Consider the following 17,934-nt stretch of genomic DNA (forward strand, 5'->3'; position numbering starts at 1 on the left):
CAGGACTTTTGAGCTGCACAAAGAATACATTTTTTCAAAGTATGTTTGATTAAAAATAAAAATTTTAAATGCAGACATAGCACCCACCTCCTCCTAGATTTGCCTGTTGTTCAGTTTTAATGCATAAGCTGCCAGCAACTCAAAAGAAGGGTTTATATATACACAGCTTAATCACTGTTGTAATCTTACACAACATTACAACAGCCATTAAAATGTTCTTTTGCAAACAGTGTTATGGTAACTTGCTAAAATGCCAGTTTGTCTTGTACCATCAGCAATAAGAGGTACATAAAAACACCCAAGAAGTTGTGACAAGTGTGGGTCTGACAATTAACAACAATTGCAGAAATTTAATGATTGTACCTGAGACTTAGAATGCAGTGAGGTGCTTACCACATCTCAAACAACCTGCAGTGCAGTGGTGTTTCTTGAAAAAAAAAAAATCATTCACCCTCCTCCTTGAAGTGCTTGTTCACTTTTCCTGAGGAGACAGAAATAACATCAGAACCACATCTACCAGGGACTTTAGGTAGGCTGTAGCAACTATTAGTGATTTCTGCTGCAGTTGTATGACAACAGAGCTCCTCAGTATTTCCCCAGAGAAAATCATCTTCCAGGCTAAGAATTGTGAGAACTCAGAAAAGGGGTAGAATCCCTTAGGGACTGTATAAATCTTCCTTATGTGCCTAGAGCACTGCTAAGGCACTGTACACGAGAACTGAACTATGCCAAAACACACAACCAATCCTTAGAGGTATACTGACCCTTTTTCTGTCTAGAAACATTGCTAGCCCTCACTGTTCAGACTGACAGTGCTTCACTACTTGGACTAGTCCTACAACAATTAGTCCTTCAGAACAAAAAGATAAAAACAAGGGAACTAGATGGACGTACCAAGATTTACTGCAGTATTCCCATTTCCTTCTTGGAAAAAATCCAAAAATGCCAAAATGCCTCCTCAGCAGACAGAGCTGGGATGGAAAAGGTTACATCAGGTACAAAGTCAAAAAGACTTTTATTTTCAGTGATTGTAAGTTTATGGACAATTCTCTTTTTCCCCCCTCCTTTAGAAGAGAGGAGCTGTTCCTTCCCACAGCAAGGGAAATGGCAGAGAAAGGAAATCTACTCAAATAAATAGCTGTCATTGTCCCCTGTCTCCATGGGAAGGAGGACCTGCAAATAGCTGTGACAATCCCTTGTCCCCGTGGGAGGAAGAGCCTTGCAAGATTTGCTATCCAAAATAAAGTCCCTGGATCGGTAGGTAAGGGTCCCAATGACTGTGCACTGTTGTTAAGTTTAACTTCACATCACCAGGTTATTACTGGAATTTTCAAAGTAAAAACTACATTACACATCACAGTGTTTTAAGGAAACAAAATACAAGGTGCTTTAGTCAAATGTTATATACAGATTTTACAAAGGAAAGAAAACTTTGCTTAAAAATTTAACTTTTACTATTGTTTTAAGTAAGTGGATAAATACCTATTGGTAAAAAAATACATGAGTGAAGAAGAAATTCTCACCCAAGATTCAACATCATGCTACTCATGGTACACATTAAGGTTTATAGTTTATACTATATATATATACTTATTATATATAAGGTTTATAGTGTAAACACTAGGAAAAATTCACTTGCTTTGACAACTGCAGAGCAAAATGATTTTCTAAGGGACATAACTCCTCAGATTGAAGTTAATTTTATCCTAATTAATTATACTTTGTTACCAATTTAAATCCTGCCCTAGAACATTGAGTTTACTACGCTGCCTTGAATGTATGTGATGGACATTAGTAATTTATTAGGCTTTTTCATTATTTTTGAGGTGTTGTTAATTACTATACATACAGATTTTTCCTTCTGCTATTACAATGTCTGTGTGTGGCACTGCTTGTGTACCATCCCATTCTACTCTCAGCTTTATACTGGAATATTTGCATTTATGGAAAATTTGACCCTTTTTACTACATTTCTGAGACCTGCAAGAGAATTTTTCTGTCAGCTCCAATCTGTTACAAGAATAAAATTTGCTGTGGCCAACACTGTATTTATTTAAAAATTATCTGATGATACCAAAATCTTAGTACACAAAAGGCATGTGGCTATACTGTGGTAGGGAACAGCAGCTCTGAAGGGACTGCAATACATTCAAACATTTGGGACAGAACAGATTCCATTACCAGCAAGGCCACTGTACTTGGTCCCCACTCCATATTTTGTATACACTGAATCTGCTCAGAAAGATCACAGAGAAGGCAAAGAGAGAGAACAATCAGGGTCTGCACCTCTATTCCCACGGAGCTGTTTGGAAAACCTCTATTCTTGGAAGTAGCAAAATAAAAACCAAGCATATCCCTGAGTGATGCCAAATACCCACCAACATAACTAAACTGATAATAGTTTGGCATTTTGAAGTAAAAGTTAGTTAGCAAGACTGCTAAAAGTCAGCTCTTTAGTATTTATGTTTCACTATTTCAAGGGGAGAAAAAAAAAAAAGAAAATCAACAGCACACATACCGAGGTGTTCAGACTTAGAATCTCCATATTGTCCTTCACAAATGTGGTGAGATCAAGTAATACCTACTTTCTTTTAAAAATAACACAAGTAAAATTCAAGTATATTGAAAGCACATCAAGAAACAAACTGTACAATTTCTGAACTGCACTGTTTATTTTGCTGCTTGAAACCTAAGTGACAGTATGCCACTATAATTATGGGGTTTCTTCTAAACCTTTACTACACTGCAGGTACAGAAATATATGGACACATTTTTGGAGAATTGACATTTTGCAAAATGCAGCAAACATTTCAATTTATACATGAGAAAAGGAAGTGTTCAAAAGGGTATGCATTTCAAGTTATTGCAGGTTATTTCTGTGAGAGAATTTCTGCAGGTAAAACATTTTTAAATTTAACCAACAGTAACGTGTCAGTGTATTTAAAATCATGACAAAAATCTTCTCTCTGGTCATTAATTGCCCCTTGACAAATTACTAGGATGGTGTGTGTGTAGGGCAAGATGTCAATACAGCATAAATCCCGTGGCATTTTGGTTTTCTTCTGGAGATTAAAGCTGTTTTTTTCTTGGGATAAATGCAGCAGCAAAACACAAACCAGCTGATCAAAAAAGCACTTCTGCCATAACTCCAATAATTTCAGGGCACACCAACCGACAGTAGTTTTGCCATTCCCAGTTCTTTTAAGGTTTACATCACTGCACTGTTGCCTTAAGTACGTTTGTAGAAGCTTGGTTTCTGTTAGGCCAGCTTGCTGACTACAGCCTGGTTGAGAGAATTTAGTTGGTTGGTCCATTTATCTAACGCAGTATAACGTGCACCACCTCTCTTCTGATGATCCAGTTCTAGCAGCTGGTTGACTTGATCAATTCGGCCATGTATAGTGCTAGAAGTAAATAAATAAAAACTATGAATCGCTAATGGACATGGAAATAGGAGCTAACAATAAATCAGAGGTAAAATAAGAAGTCTTATACAAGAGAGGCACAGTCCATTTCAGAATTCAGCACTTTTATAATTACTGTCATGGGAAGTACCACCTATTAAGCTGTCATCATGACTGGAAATCAAATGAACTAATTTGCTGGGCAATGCATATTTTATCTGCTTGACTATGACCCCACACAAAGTCTGAAGCAATATGACATAAACAGTTCTTGAAAGTCAAAGCATCATGAAAAATGGAGATTTATGTGAAGTCAAACAATACAAGGCCATGTATGGATTATATTTTTGTAGTAGTTATAACAAGGTATCCTCCAGAAAAATAGGTTTTACAAATTGTAGTTAAATTTTTCTAGTTAAGAGAACAATGCACACAAAAATATATATGGGTGTAAGCAGCAATTACTAAGAAAACTTCCATAATTTCATAATAATTCAGGGAATTTATTACTTAATTAAGAATTGAAGTAAAAAGATGCCACTCAATCTCCCTGTGTAATTTTCTTGGCTCCCATCTTTCAAACTTTATTGCTCAGAAACCAAGCAAATCCAAAGCACCATTACCTTTCACTTCTAGAATCAACCAGTATTATCACAATGCCCCAAAATATTGTTTTGTTGCTATTTCTTTAGTTGGATGATTTAATAGTAATCAAAGATCAATAATCAAGAATCAGGTACATACTTATCCAATATGCACTGCACAAGCAAGCTTTCCACATCAGCTACATCTATGTTTAACTCCTGAAACAAAAAGAAAACTCATTATGCTGCTGTTACATTCTGCAACGTTAAAACCCTCCAATCTTTATTTTCATATACAGAATTTGGTTTGACCTCTCTTTCTTGCTGTTCATAACTATCAGTTCAATAATGATCTATTAAGCAAAAGACCTCCACTCAATGTGATCCACATGGCCAAGAATCAAGAGACCAGTAACCTCTCAGAAAAAGATGAAGAGGCAAAAGCAAATTTTAAAGCTCCAGAAATAAGTTCCTTTACTGACTTACTGAAAAACAAAAAAAACGATAAAAAATATCCTAAACCAAACAACAACAAAATAAACCAAAACCACAAAACCCCAGGAAATAAAATAAGACAATAATTATCAGAAAAGAATGGATCTCACTCAAAAACCATTTACAGACGTAATTGCATCTTCTTGCTCAAGCAAGTTCTACAAGTGTTAAGTTTAGCTTTAAAAAAAGCATACTGAGTTCTAAAGAGAATTTAAGCTTAAAAAACAGGCATCCCTAATATTTCATGACATATTTTGTAATGCTGTAAATTTTTGCAGGCAAAATCACAGACCCACAGGAGATGGAAATAGTCATATATTACCAATGGGTTTTTATTTTATTCTTTGCAGATTAGGCAGTGAAATCAGTGATTCTGTGGTAATACTTGGCTTGTTCTACCACAGTTCTGTAACTCATACAACACAATATGTGAAGATACAACAAAAGGGAATAAAATTTTAATTTTTACGTCCATAAAATTTATACATTTTTTATTACACAAATTTCATTTTTTATACTTTTCTTAAGAAATGTGATTTTCTACACCAAATAGAATATGGTGGTTGAGTATTTTAGAAATGTATCATAGTACATATTACAAAAAGCAGTTGAATGACACTTGAAATTTACATTTTTGCACTGCAAAGCTGCCAGCAGTGCATCATTAGAACTTTATGGTTTAGAGTGTATTTTAGATGTTCTATTTCTGGAAGTGCTGTATTTATTTAAAAGCTTTTATTCACAGTTAATAATTTACTTAAGCAAATGCAAGGCTCTACTGACACATACCTTAGAAATAAAAGGAATATGTATTCTTGTGTAAGGCTTAATTAATTTTATAAGCACTTGTGTTCTGATGTTTCGCAAAAGCTCTGTAAGAGAAGAAAACATAAACACTGTAAAAACAACAGTATTGAAGTAAAGCTGCAATACCACTCCATACAGAAAGATACACTGAACAGCCATGATTTTTGAAGGTGGTAATTCAATGGGTGGGGAAGCCCAGCAGAATAACAAGGGCTATCCTTTTCCAGGGATGCAAGCAATATGTAACTGGGGGGTACATTTGGCCCCCTAATTAATAGCAAGAATGCTTGCCTTGTACGAAAGTGAAAAGGGGTGATGAAACTTAAAATGTCTATACATTTAACTTCATGGAGTCTATTCACATTTAAAGTTAAAAGTCAGGGCCTAATATTGTAATTACAATGAGGAACTGAAGTCATATAAAATGGTCTGCATGGAGAGGCTGATTTTGCTTCAATAAAATATTTTAAAACTTTATAGTTTTAGAAAACTATATATGTAAACATATGTATATGTATATATGTAAAACACTCATTGTTTTATAAATTTTTACATTATTAAAGACAGCTGGGATAAAATTAAAGCATAAACTACAATTATAAATTAACAGAGAAAGAAAACCTAGATCCATTTTTACCTGTTTAAACAAGGACTGTTTATATAATAAAATACCACTGAACAGCAGATTATGTGTCTCAATAAACTATGGAGATTAAAACAGCGAGGCAAGGTATGTAAACATAACCATAAACACACTGTGTATCACTAGAGTGAAAATGGTGAGACATCAGTAACATATAAGGAGTGACACTCAAATTCTCTTCAGTGCCTTGATTCAGCTTCCTCCTCTTGCTCTCCAGTTCTGTCACACCTTCCTCCATGAGCATCCAGCTCTAATCTTACTGAGTCTCCCTCCAAGACTTTGCAGCTCACCAGCAGCCCACATGGAACAGCAGTAGTGGGTTATATTTAGTTTCCCCTGCTGTTTGCCCTGTTCTCTTTTACAAACAAGTACAAGAAAACCAGGTCTCTGGATTTAACTCTTTTTTTTCATGTAACTACACAGCTAAAAGATCTTGCACTGCCACAGTCAGACCCACTCTTGAAAACTACTGAGCACTAGATTCAAGTAAAGAGACTCTTTAGTTCTCAGATACATGAAAAACGGACAAGGTAACTTTATTTTCTCACATTAATGCAGCAGAAAGGCATGTGTTAATGTATTCCTATTCTATTAAGTAGAAATACTATAACTCCAACCATTGTTTACAAGACATAAATGAAAAGTATACATCTTTTTTTACATATTATATTACTACATATTTATCAGTGCAACCTTCGTTACATTATCTATGTATTTTGTCTGTACCTGAAGCAGTAAATTAACTTTATAAACTAGCAAACATCAAACTAGATGAGACTGATACAAACCATCTTTATAGAAGAGCGCTGCTCTCATTTGACTATTCCAATGGGAAAAGAAAGAACAAAAACAACACTCAAAATATTCAAGAGTCCTACACTACCATAGATATCTTACAATATCCTCTCTTCTAGAACTTTCTCCATCAATCCTGCATATCTTTGCAGTCATACCACATGCCTGGATGCAAGTTAGCCCTGACCAACTTCTAAATAACTTGTAAAGGAATCATCCACAAGTAATTACAAGGAACTCTTAGTGCCAAAACCAAAAATAACCTAAGGCTGGGGGAAGAAAAAAAAAAGGAGCTTACTAAGTAGTGAAAACAAAAATGACTATAAGAGCCTTTAAAATACCTTCAATGTGCTCCCTTATGAAGGGATCGTCCATGATGTTGCTGTGATTTGTTTTCAGAATCTTCTCAAATTCAGTGATGTCATTATTCTGATAGGCACTTCAGAAAAAAAAAAAAAAAATAAATCAAGAGACTGAATTATTAATTTTAAAAGTTAAACAGACTCATAAGATTATGTTCCACAATTTCTAAAAAACATATATTAAGCACTGGTGGAAAGTATTTATATTCAGAACCTTTATAAGCAAAAAGTCTTTCAAGATGAAATGCAACAGAAATTACCTTTCTCCTGTTTCAATTTTAGCAGCATTTACTGAAGTTTAGTATGAGCATTTAGTTGTTCCACAAGTGCACCCTAGTTTCATAACTTTTGTACTTTAAGAAGCTATTCTTAAATACCCTGTTTTAAAAAGTATCATTACATTAATTTTGGCTTCATGAAGTCATACTTTATGGAACAAATAAGAGCTAAAATGAGTCTACAGGGCTGCTGCTGTCTCTACAATATCCAGCTTAAGCTGAATGCTAAAAATACTGGAAGATGAAAGAAATACAGACTTCCAGGATTATTCACCAGTAATTCTGGCATAATATTACTTTTTAGATTTTCTATTTATAGCTTTTTTGTGTATATATCTTTCACAAGTCAGTCCTGTCATCTGAGAGAGCATTGCAAAAAGAAGGTGCCACCACAGCATCATTTAAAGGTCAAGAGCTAAAACATTCTTTCAAAACAAAACTTTCAACTTCTAAATACAAGTTTAATACTAACATCAAACATTTTAATAACAACATCTATTTGTTCTTCATATTCTGTACATTTTAAAGTTGTTTTGAAACTGGTCAAAAAAGATTCATCCATTATTAAAATGGCCAAGAAATAGACATGTTAAGTTTAAGGTAGAACTTGAGCAGTTTATAAATAGTTATGTGAGTGGCATAGAATGTATCACATGAAACCAGTAAATTTTACTTCATAAGAAAAGAAATTTCAGTTCAGTGTATTTTATTGTTTATTTCAGAAGTCTCTTTTTATCATATGTAAAGCATGCAAGTTCCCACTGTGGAGTATAGGAAGGATTAAAAACACAATTGTAATCTTTGAAATTAATTTTATCTTCTGCATATTTCTTATAAACACTGCTTTAACTGCATTATTAATTTTAAAGAAGGAGTTATACTCGAATGTCAAGATAAACGATAGAAATATGAATAAAATCAGACTGGTAAGGCCATCTGGAGTTCCTTCTGCCTCAAATTCACATGAAACTATGAAGTGAATTAGAAAAAAAACACATCTCAAGTGGAATGAATTACTGGAAACAGTCCCTTAATAAACGGCCAAAGAATTTATTCAATCACCATGTCAATAATGGATGGATATCCTCACTTTCAGAAACAATTTGTATGTATGCAATGATAAAGCACAACAGCAATATCAGAGCACTTTGTTCCAACACAGGATCAGCTGTTTCAAAACGTGAGTAGACATTACTTCTTATGTAGGGAAAAAATGGGAAAAGGAGCAGAGGCAGACCAGAGAGGATACAGGAGGTGAGCTTCAAAACCCAGTGTACAAAACCTGCCTCAGTTCATTGACCTTATGACCTTCACACACTAGAAGCTCTCACAGATGCCTCTAAGAGGCAATGGGGCTTTCTTTTCATTTTCACATGTCTGAAGGATACAGGAGATCACTGAGAGTTAACTTTCATATTCCTAACTTAGGGAATCATAATGTATCCATGCAGCAAATTATTCTACTGGCTTTGGTATGGGATGTCACTCAACTCAATTTCTCTTATATAATCAGCCAGAGACTAAACAGACCAGTTATAGTACAAGATGGGACAACTTAATTTAAGAGAAGAAATGAGGTTTTGTCACAACATAAAGTGACAAAAGCACAGTTTCTGTATCCCCACATAATATGGCATCTATGCTATGGTCTCTCAAAGTAAGTTTCTAAAGAAAAACAGTCCTCAAATATTTGCCCAATATTTATGAGTTACTATGTTAATTGTGCAGAGAAAAGAAAGCCATTTCTAAAAATATTTCCTTTCAGGTTTGGACAACATATCTTTTTTCTTTTTATCTTTTTGTTCTCCAGAAAAATTAAAATCTTACCTTACTAAATTCGTCATTGCTAGAATCTCTGGATCATTTTTGTATGGTTTAGCCTACACAGAAAAGGAAGCATAAAATTCAAAATTAATTTTTTTCCATTTCCATCCTTTGGATAATTTCTCTTTATATTCAGAAAAGGTTGAGGAGATGTGGGGGGGATGAGTGTGAAGGAAAAAGAAAAAAATACCTCCTGAGAATCAAATGGATTTATTCCAGACTTCATGAGCATGTTTGCTAAGACCAAATATTTTAAGCAAGTGGTTCTTCTGGGGCTCCCTGATTCATCATAATTCTTGAATGCTTCAAAAAAATCAGTATGTGCCTTTTCAAACTCTCCTTCTCTTAAGTGCATTTTGCCTCCACATTCTGAAAAGGAAACACAGATAAAAAGGAACACTGTGTGCTTGTTGCTGACTACAATAATTGTACTCAAGTTCCATGCTATTTCTAAATAGATTACTGAAACATTTTCAGAAGTCATTTGGTTCTCTGAAATCACCAGGAAAAAAAAAGCATTAGGGCCTTAACATACAGCACTGCCATTTGAATAAACCCTTTCCAAAGATGAAAAAACAAAACCCAACCCACACCATAAAACTTAAAGAACACTAATCCTCATAGCCAATAATTACATCACCATTATGTTATAATACTGCAAAAACTGAGATAGAATTTCTCTCCATTTCAGTGGCAACAGACTTTGTAATATTTATGGAATCTTCCCTATCTGCTGAGCAAAACTACACAGAAAAAAAAATGAGAAATACTTTCTATATCCTTTTATTTCTGAAGCACCCACTGCTGCTGTCTACCAGGGAAAGAAGGAAGGCATAACAGCATTCTGAAGAAAGTTTGGGGTTTTTCCAAGACATGTGGCTTGTTTCCACTACAATTCATTAATGCAGATTATAAATAATATTTTCAAGCACATCTTAAGGTCCTTTGGTTCCTGCTGAGTTTTAGCGAGGTAAAACAAAGATTTATAAAAGGGCTTGCAGGAACAGCAGTCCCTGCTGCTAGCAGTCCTGTCAAGCCTTTGTTTTTATCCCCTGCAGATGCTTTTGCATTCAACTTTTGCTGCCTGCCATGGTGTCAAACAGCAAGTCTTCCTCTTTCTATTGCTTCTCTCCTAACAGTTATTTAGCTAACTGTCCTGCCCTTCTGACCAATGCCTCTGGTACTTGGGCACCAAACTCCAGAGCTGAAGTACTGCAAGAAGAAAATGATGAGACTGACTCTACAGAAGCCTCTGTCTTTATAGCTGGAACTGAAAAAAACACTGGTTATCAGATTTTCATGGAACAAATCTCTGAAACAGAAGACAAATGAAAAATTCAAGATGAACTTGCCTCTGATAACTCCCATGATCAGTGGATGAGGAATGGCTGACTTGATGTGCAATGACTGTTCATATAGTGCTTTAAGTTTTTTGTTATTTTTCTGTGCTGTATACATTTGAATTTCCAAAGCATAGATTTCCAATAGTTGAGTACCTTTTTTTAGATCATCTTCCCCATCATCAGTCTAGGACAGATTAAGTAATAAATACTGTGAAATTTTAAGAGAACAGCAATTTCAGTTTTATACTAGTAAAATACTGATAACCAAATACTCTCAGTAATTTCCTGTCAAAAACAAGAATATTCCTGAAACTCTGAAATTCTGATGTAACTACTAACAACAAGCATAGTACTCGAAGAACTTAGCACAGACTACATTTTGAAGCCCTTTATTTAAAACATCAATATTTTTAATTAAATGTTTTTCTTGAAACTTTACCCTTAATTATTTTCCACTTTCCTTAAGCCACACTCCTAGTATATAAATACAATGACTGACACAAATGCATATATATAAAGGTAACACATATGACTCTTCTGCTGCCTTTAATAGAACCATTTCCCAGATATTTGAAACCTATTTCCATACTGAAGGAGGTAAAGTGCCACAAACAAGCACAGCAGACTGTATGGGTAATTTAATTTTTCCCCTTCCAGATGGGAAAGTAACAACTGTACTTTCAGTTTTTAATAAAGCTCACTCACTTGGAATCTTTGCTGTATTTTAAAATACATGTCTATGCATTACAGATTGTTGATATGTGTTTCTCAACCTTGCATCTGAAGAGAAACTCAATCAGCAGTCATGAATAATTTTTTAAAAATCATCTTTAAGGAAGGAATAAAGCACTTAGCATTTTTTGTTTGTGTTATCAAGCAGGTAACAAATAAAATCAGGCACAGTATTTCTTCCCTCTGTACTAAAGCTCAGCAAAATGCTTCAAAGGCCAACAACAGATGTATTAAAAAAAAAAAAATCAATGCATCAATGTTGTTTACTAAGCCACAGTGATTTAGAATATAAAGGTACCTGGCATGACTGATGCAACTGGCGCAAAATCTTTTGTAACTTTCCATATTCTTCTCGTTCTAAATATAATTTGCCAAGCTGTAATGAGAAGAAAGTTAAAGTACTGAGGTCTATTAAAATGTCACAATTATAATTTATAAGAATTAGCTGAAGGTGTCGAAAAGCAAAAAATAGGAAGTTATGTATTTTACCTTTGTGTTTGTCTTAAACCACAATCTATCATTCTTAGCATCTTTCAGAGCTTCAAGTGTTGTTTCATAGAATTCCTGAAGCAAATCCATCTGACATAAAAAATCAGAATTCTATAATTGTAAACAGCAAATTTGTACCTGTTAATAAAGTCAATCTGAACAAACTAAAAGTGCATGCTTGAACTTCAAAATAAGAAAAATATCTGCATCTTAGTTAATGTTTGCATTTAAACTGCAAACAGCTTCTAAAGTAACCAAACTAACTACACTCCTTTCTTAGATGAAACAGATATAATTTAAAAGTATTCACATTTTAAGATTTGTACTCATCTGTGATAAATGAAAGCCATCTTATAAAACCCATCTTATATAACCAAGGAACAGAACTCTGATGTTGTGTAACAAACACAGGTAATATTGTTCCCACTCAAAAGAATAAAAATAATTTACATATCAAAAAGAAAATATGCTTTACAAAGAGAGGAAAATGGTCAAAGGAAAATATGCCTTCTTGCTTCTGGACTAGCAGTGCTGAGTTGAAGAAAGCTCTTGAGTGCATCAAACTGTTTCTTTGCACAAAACCCAAAAATACAACAACAGAAATTGAAATCAAAATGCTGAGTGTTGCCTTTTACAATGGTTCTACAAAGAATGCATTAGTATTGTTCATGGCCACTGTTCCTTTGGGGGTAATAAATCTGTGACTACACATCAAGTTCAGATTTCCAGACTGTCCCTCCAGGTCTGGCTCAACTACAAACTAGAGACTTTACCCTTGCCAAGAAGGGACAGTCTAAGACAACCCTTCAGACCTTAAGAGCAACCCAGCATTCAACTTCCACTTCCAAGAGTGGCAGGACAGGAGGGATTGTGATAAGGACCAAGGACTCAGCATTAAACACCAATGATCCTCCTTATGAAGGTGCTACTTCCAGGTAGTAACTGAGGGGAGCTTCCTACTCTCTGTCAAGCTCCTACAACACCACAAAACAAAAGGAGCTGGGCTGTGTATCTATGGACATGCACCTCACTTGCACAGGCTGTATTTCACACCAATACTTTACTGCAAAGATTCCCCTCTCCCCCAGAATTAAAAAAAAAAAAATCGTTTAATTAAAAATTATATTTGAGAGGGCACTTACATTGTGTACCTATGCTAAAAACAAGTTCTTACTTATTATTATAGGTAAATATGGCCAAAAAAGGACAAGTTTATGAAGATTCATCTGTGTTAACAGAATCCACTACATGTGGGAAATATATTTTTACATATGACAGCAAATGAATACTCAAAAATCCTCTATTAAGATCAAAAAACCCAAACACAAAAACCATCCACAAGTAAGAATTCAAAACTGAAAACTATGAAGATGACAGAATTGATGTTCCAACCTGCTTGGAAGTAGAGATATAATCAAGAATGGAATTGATGGATTTTTCAGAGTAATTCCTTGTAACTGCACTCCGTATGTAGGTCAATAGCTGTTTATACCTATTCATCATTTCAGGGAAGTTAGTCTAAAAGAAAAACAAAATCACATTATAATTTTTGTTTTAATTATTTAAATATTTAAATATTTATCTCAATGAAGAAAACAGTTGTCCATACAACTCTTTGGAATGGTTGCATACATAGCATATCAATTTTCACTGTTTTGTCCTGGTGAAGTACACACAGAGAAACAAGCACAGCAAGGACTGAGCCTTATACTTCCCTGGAGTACCAGCTGAGTACAAAAGCTCTTTTGCATCCATTTTACCTCTGACCTGCAAACACCACATCATTTCCCTGCCATATCTGTAGCAGCCAAAGGCTGTGAAAGACAAGTTCTGGTAGATTTAGTTGTCATAGCCATAAATTAGAATAATAACTTAAGATCTCTGGATCAAGTACATATTTATGCCATTTACTTCCAAGTGATAGCTGTAATTCCTACCAATTTAAAGTTTATTTTAATCATCTGTTTCAGAGCTTTGAATCCCCATTCTCCCTTTTCGCCTTCGAGCTCCAAAACCTGAAAAAGAAGAATTTTTAAAACAATAGTTATAAAAGCTTTGTTCAAACTTAAATTTTTTAAAATACACATATCCCATACATTCCCTTCTCCCCCACTTTGTTCCTTACAAAGTAATGTTTGACTCTGCCCTCTGATCCATTTTATTCTTTCCTGGTATTATTGAAAAAGCAAGAGCGTATCTCATCAGTTTTCACAACTTAGCTGACGTAGGGGGTGTGAACATGATTTTTGTTGTTGTTTTTTTTTGTCTAACAGCAAACACTTGAATGCCAAACACTAAATTTTAACGCTACTCCATAAACACATATGCAAAAATAGTTGTAACACCTTCTGCAAAACTGAGACAACTAAATTTTAACTAAATTAAGCTAAAAAGCTCTTCTGAACTACTACAGCTCCTTCACAAAGGAGAAACACTTCCAGGTTTTAATGTAACACAGTTAAGGAAATGTTTTGTAAGTAAAAACTTTAGAAAGTTTTTTTTTTTAGAAGTCACATATATAATTTTGTTGTATAACATAAATGCGCCAAAAGACGTAAAAATCTGTATTTTCTTTAAAAATTTTGCATCTAATATATTGCTTTCTTATAGCAGTGTGCAAATATCAAAATTTAAAACCGAGATGAAGAAAAGAAACTGTGTCTCTTAGTATTTATATTTTAAAGCTTCGGAATCAGATAGTAAAGCAAATATGTCACATAAGACACTGGAGAAAATACAATTTCATTAAAAAAACCCAAATGGATATGGTTTCTATTGCTGATGCATGAAAACACATTTAGAACTGTTTAATAAACTTAGTAAATCCTGAAGATTAAAAAGTCAGATCTGTGATAAGACGATACCACGTTCTATTTATTATCCCTAAGAATGATCCTGAAAGGCAGTCAGCCAGGAGTCTAAGACAGTCAATAATAAATTTAGCACATTAGTAATTTAAAAGATAAATCCTGCTCTTAAAATTTCAGAAAATAACTCAAACGGCATCAAATATTTTAAAATGTGAATTAATATAAAAAGAAGAGATAGAATATAAAGACAGAAAACCTTCTGAAAACTGCTTAATGCTGCTTTGGGGTCATCTTCCTTCAAAGCTTTGGAATTGTAGTATTGATTTTCCAGATCCACATTTGGTTCAGAATTGCTGTCCTCAGAATATTCCTACAATTTAAAGAAAAAAAAAAATCAGAGAAAAAAAAAAAGGTTCAGAACATCTAACAACCTGCTGAAATAGTAAATAGTAAGACATACTACTCCAACTGGCATGGAATGCTTCTGTATTAACAGGCAGGCTTGGTTTTAGAGCACATAACAGTTATGGACCTGTATAATGATTTTCTCTCTCTCCCATTACTAGGCCAGACTCATCATCCACCAACATTTGCCTGTCAGCAGATTTCTTTCTGGATTAATGAACTCACAGCTCCCTGAACTTCACCTTTATGACAAGTACAGATTGTATTACTGAAATTCTGCCCATGCTGGAGTTTGAGCACAGAGGTCCAAGAGCACATGTCATTTCTGGGAGGGGAAGAGAACACGCTGCCCACTGGTCCTCCTAAAGGCACTAATACCCAGCCTTTGCTAGCCACAGAAAAGATTCTGACTGAGGTGCCACACAAGTAATGATTCAGCTATGGAAGCTATCAAATGCTTCCATGAATTTGCCTTTCTATGCCATAACAATTCATCCTTGTCTAAGGAAATTTTTAAAAAAGAATAATGACAGTGACACCAGCTGCTTCTGCACTGAGAAACAGATGATAAAGAAAACGCTAAAAATGCTGCCAAAGATGTTGGGGTACAGCACAGGCACAGTAATTTAATCAAATAATTATCCACCATGTACACTAGTGCCAAGCAAATGGAAATATTTACTTCTAACAATTACTACTAAATTTTTTTAAGAAGTACTCTGAGACTTCTTCTGATGAAAAACCCCTGAATATTTTAGCTTCTTTTCCTAAATGACAGTGCTGCATGTTCAAATTACAAAATACTAACAAAGCTCAAATAATAATTTCATTTGATGTTTACATGATTCCAAACCACTTCACACCTCTGCATTTTCAAGCTAACTTCTCTGAACAGGATTTTGGCTATTAGAAGATGAACTGTTTTAACAGAATCTCCTTAAATCTCAAAGTTACTGCTGTGAGAGTAACTTTCCCTTGCACCAACATAAGCAATGCACAATCAGGTCCCCTCCTTTAGGGTGGATTTTACTCTTGCTGTACTTCGTCAGACACGTTTATTCTTCTGTTCATTTGTATATTCCTACTATTAATGGACTCCTTCAAAACCATGTGAAGGAATGAAAAAAAGATGAGGCAAATGGAAAGTTTTAAATTAGCTCTGTACTCCCTGCACTAAAAGTAATCTCTCAAATTTTAAGTTTTCTGAAGTTCTAAAGCAAAAATTAATTATGGAAGCCCACAGTTGAACCAAGTTTTATTAAATGTGCCATTTGAGACATTTGTCTTTCTACCTTTTAATGATTCCATTTGTAAATGTAGGCAAATTACCCAGGTATGTATTTATTTTCACCCAACAAAGTACTATCATTAGTGAGAAAGAATGGACTGAAAAGTCTTGTTAATTCCACAAACCTGTTTTCTGAATTCCCACAGAACTACAAAAATGTGATACTGAGAACAGCAAAGAAAACAGGAAGCAAGTGCCTTATTTTATTGGGCAGGCTCTTGTTTTCCTGAGCTCGTTTTGTAAACTCCCTATCCTATTGATCCAGCTCCAATGGAGCAGCTATGGGTACATACACACGATGTCAACAGCTGTATCAAGCACCTTATATACACAGGCTGCCAAAATTAAACAACCTAGCATTTAAGATGTGCGTAATCAGCTGATGTCTTGTTTATGCTTAACTTGGACAATGGGGAATATTTTTGGCAGAAGTGTCTATTTGCAAAGATAAAAGGAAAGCAAACTAAATTAATTCCTTTTAGGAGACAATGTGCTCTGTTAGCCTCAAGCCAGAAATATCTGAACTTTCATCTTAGCTCTGGCAATGATTCTGGATGTGGATTCATGCAGGAAGCCTTTTTTCAGATAATTTTTCTCAACGCTACTTAAATATCCTATAAAGATACTTCCATAGTATTAATACATAATAAGGAAGTGTTAAGTCTATTGATATTTCTTCCCCAGTGGAAATGCATTGAAATACATCAAAAGTATTGGTTTATATTTTCACAGCTATATTTTTTCTTCACTTGATGTTTATTTGCCTCACATCAGACTTAGGATGATGATATGGACTCAAAGCTGTAATGGAGATAAGGCTTTCCTTCTTCCAGAAAATGTAAGGTGGTTTACTTTAAGAAAGACACATTTAGATTTAACGGCTGTTAAGAAAACTTTAAAACCTCAAACTAAGTATGAGCTGATGCCATTAATCTTTAGACAATATTAAAAAAAAAAAAAAAATCAGCCATGTAGATACTGAATCTTATTTCAAGTACTGATGCTAATTATGCCAGTGCTGATAAATTCAGAAGGACGAGCACTCTGTCTTCTTTTGATGCAGAAATGGCTTAGTGCAGTAGGATACAAATGTGAGAACATTAAGCTTCTGCCAAAAGGAGAAAAGGAGGAAAGTATAAAGCTGTGTCCTCAAAGTTCCAGTTATGAAAAAGATTAATTTCCTTCTCAGTTCTGAAAACAGAAAAGTTCTATTAACAATAAATTCAGATAGAAAAAGCCTAGCCTTTCCTCACCTTCATTTTTAACACCCCTGCTGCCTGCCTGAGCAACTTCCCTAGCTCAAACCCTCTAGGTAGGAAGCTTGCTGCAAATTAGGTAGAAATATATGGTTTACAAAAAGGATTTCTACATAAGTCTAAAATTCTCCACTACAGCATCCAGACCTAACAATCTGCATAGTGACAAACATCCTTAATTAGAATTTTGAGATATAAAAGCAGCTGGATGATATAATTTATCTCTAGCTGATGTAAAAAAAAGTGAAAGGCCTAGGAATTTTTAAAACTAAGATCCTGGTGATATTATTCAAATGGACCTCAACATTATAAGTACAAATGAAAAAAAGAGCAGTCTGAGTACACAGAACTGCTCTCTGAAACCCATTGAATTCTTCCTTCCTCAGAGGATCATCAAAACAAACAAATGGGGTTTTTGT

The 17,934-nt window shown here is 34.5% G+C and overlaps 1 protein-coding gene and 1 long non-coding RNA gene across 4 annotated transcripts in view; one reads left to right on the forward strand and one right to left on the reverse strand.

Moving 5' to 3' along the window:
* On the forward strand, window positions 1-2,823 carry LOC130257547 (uncharacterized). Its single transcript, XR_008841343.1, has 2 exons — window positions 1-1,562; window positions 1,605-2,823. It is a non-coding gene; the product is annotated as an uncharacterized LOC130257547 (long non-coding RNA).
* Window positions 2,649-17,934, reverse strand: part of COPS2 (COP9 signalosome subunit 2) — a 25,753-nt gene continuing 10,467 nt past the window's right edge. For 2 of the 3 annotated variants that reach the window (XM_056500203.1, XM_056500201.1), the window contains exons 2-13: window positions 14,823-14,936; window positions 13,694-13,771; window positions 13,149-13,274; window positions 11,757-11,867; window positions 11,566-11,643; window positions 10,545-10,719; window positions 9,383-9,561; window positions 9,196-9,248; window positions 7,070-7,167; window positions 5,273-5,355; window positions 4,149-4,207; window positions 2,649-3,404 (exon numbers count right to left, since the gene is read on the reverse strand). In XM_056500203.1, the coding sequence (XP_056356178.1) occupies window positions 3,260-3,404; window positions 4,149-4,207; window positions 5,273-5,355; window positions 7,070-7,167; window positions 9,196-9,248; window positions 9,383-9,561; window positions 10,545-10,719; window positions 11,566-11,643; window positions 11,757-11,867; window positions 13,149-13,274; window positions 13,694-13,717 (1,131 nt within the window). In that variant the 5' untranslated portion in view covers window positions 13,718-13,771; window positions 14,823-14,936 and the 3' untranslated portion in view covers window positions 2,649-3,259. The remainder of the gene's footprint in view (window positions 3,405-4,148; window positions 4,208-5,272; window positions 5,356-7,069; window positions 7,168-9,195; window positions 9,249-9,382; window positions 9,562-10,544; window positions 10,720-11,565; window positions 11,644-11,756; window positions 11,868-13,148; window positions 13,275-13,693; window positions 13,772-14,822; window positions 14,937-17,934) is intronic. The other variant, XM_056500202.1, reaches the window with a different exon arrangement.

The sequence above is a fragment of the Oenanthe melanoleuca genome, chromosome 10 (genome assembly GCF_029582105.1).
Source record: "Oenanthe melanoleuca isolate GR-GAL-2019-014 chromosome 10, OMel1.0, whole genome shotgun sequence".
Taxonomy (NCBI): Eukaryota; Metazoa; Chordata; class Aves; order Passeriformes; family Muscicapidae; genus Oenanthe; species Oenanthe melanoleuca.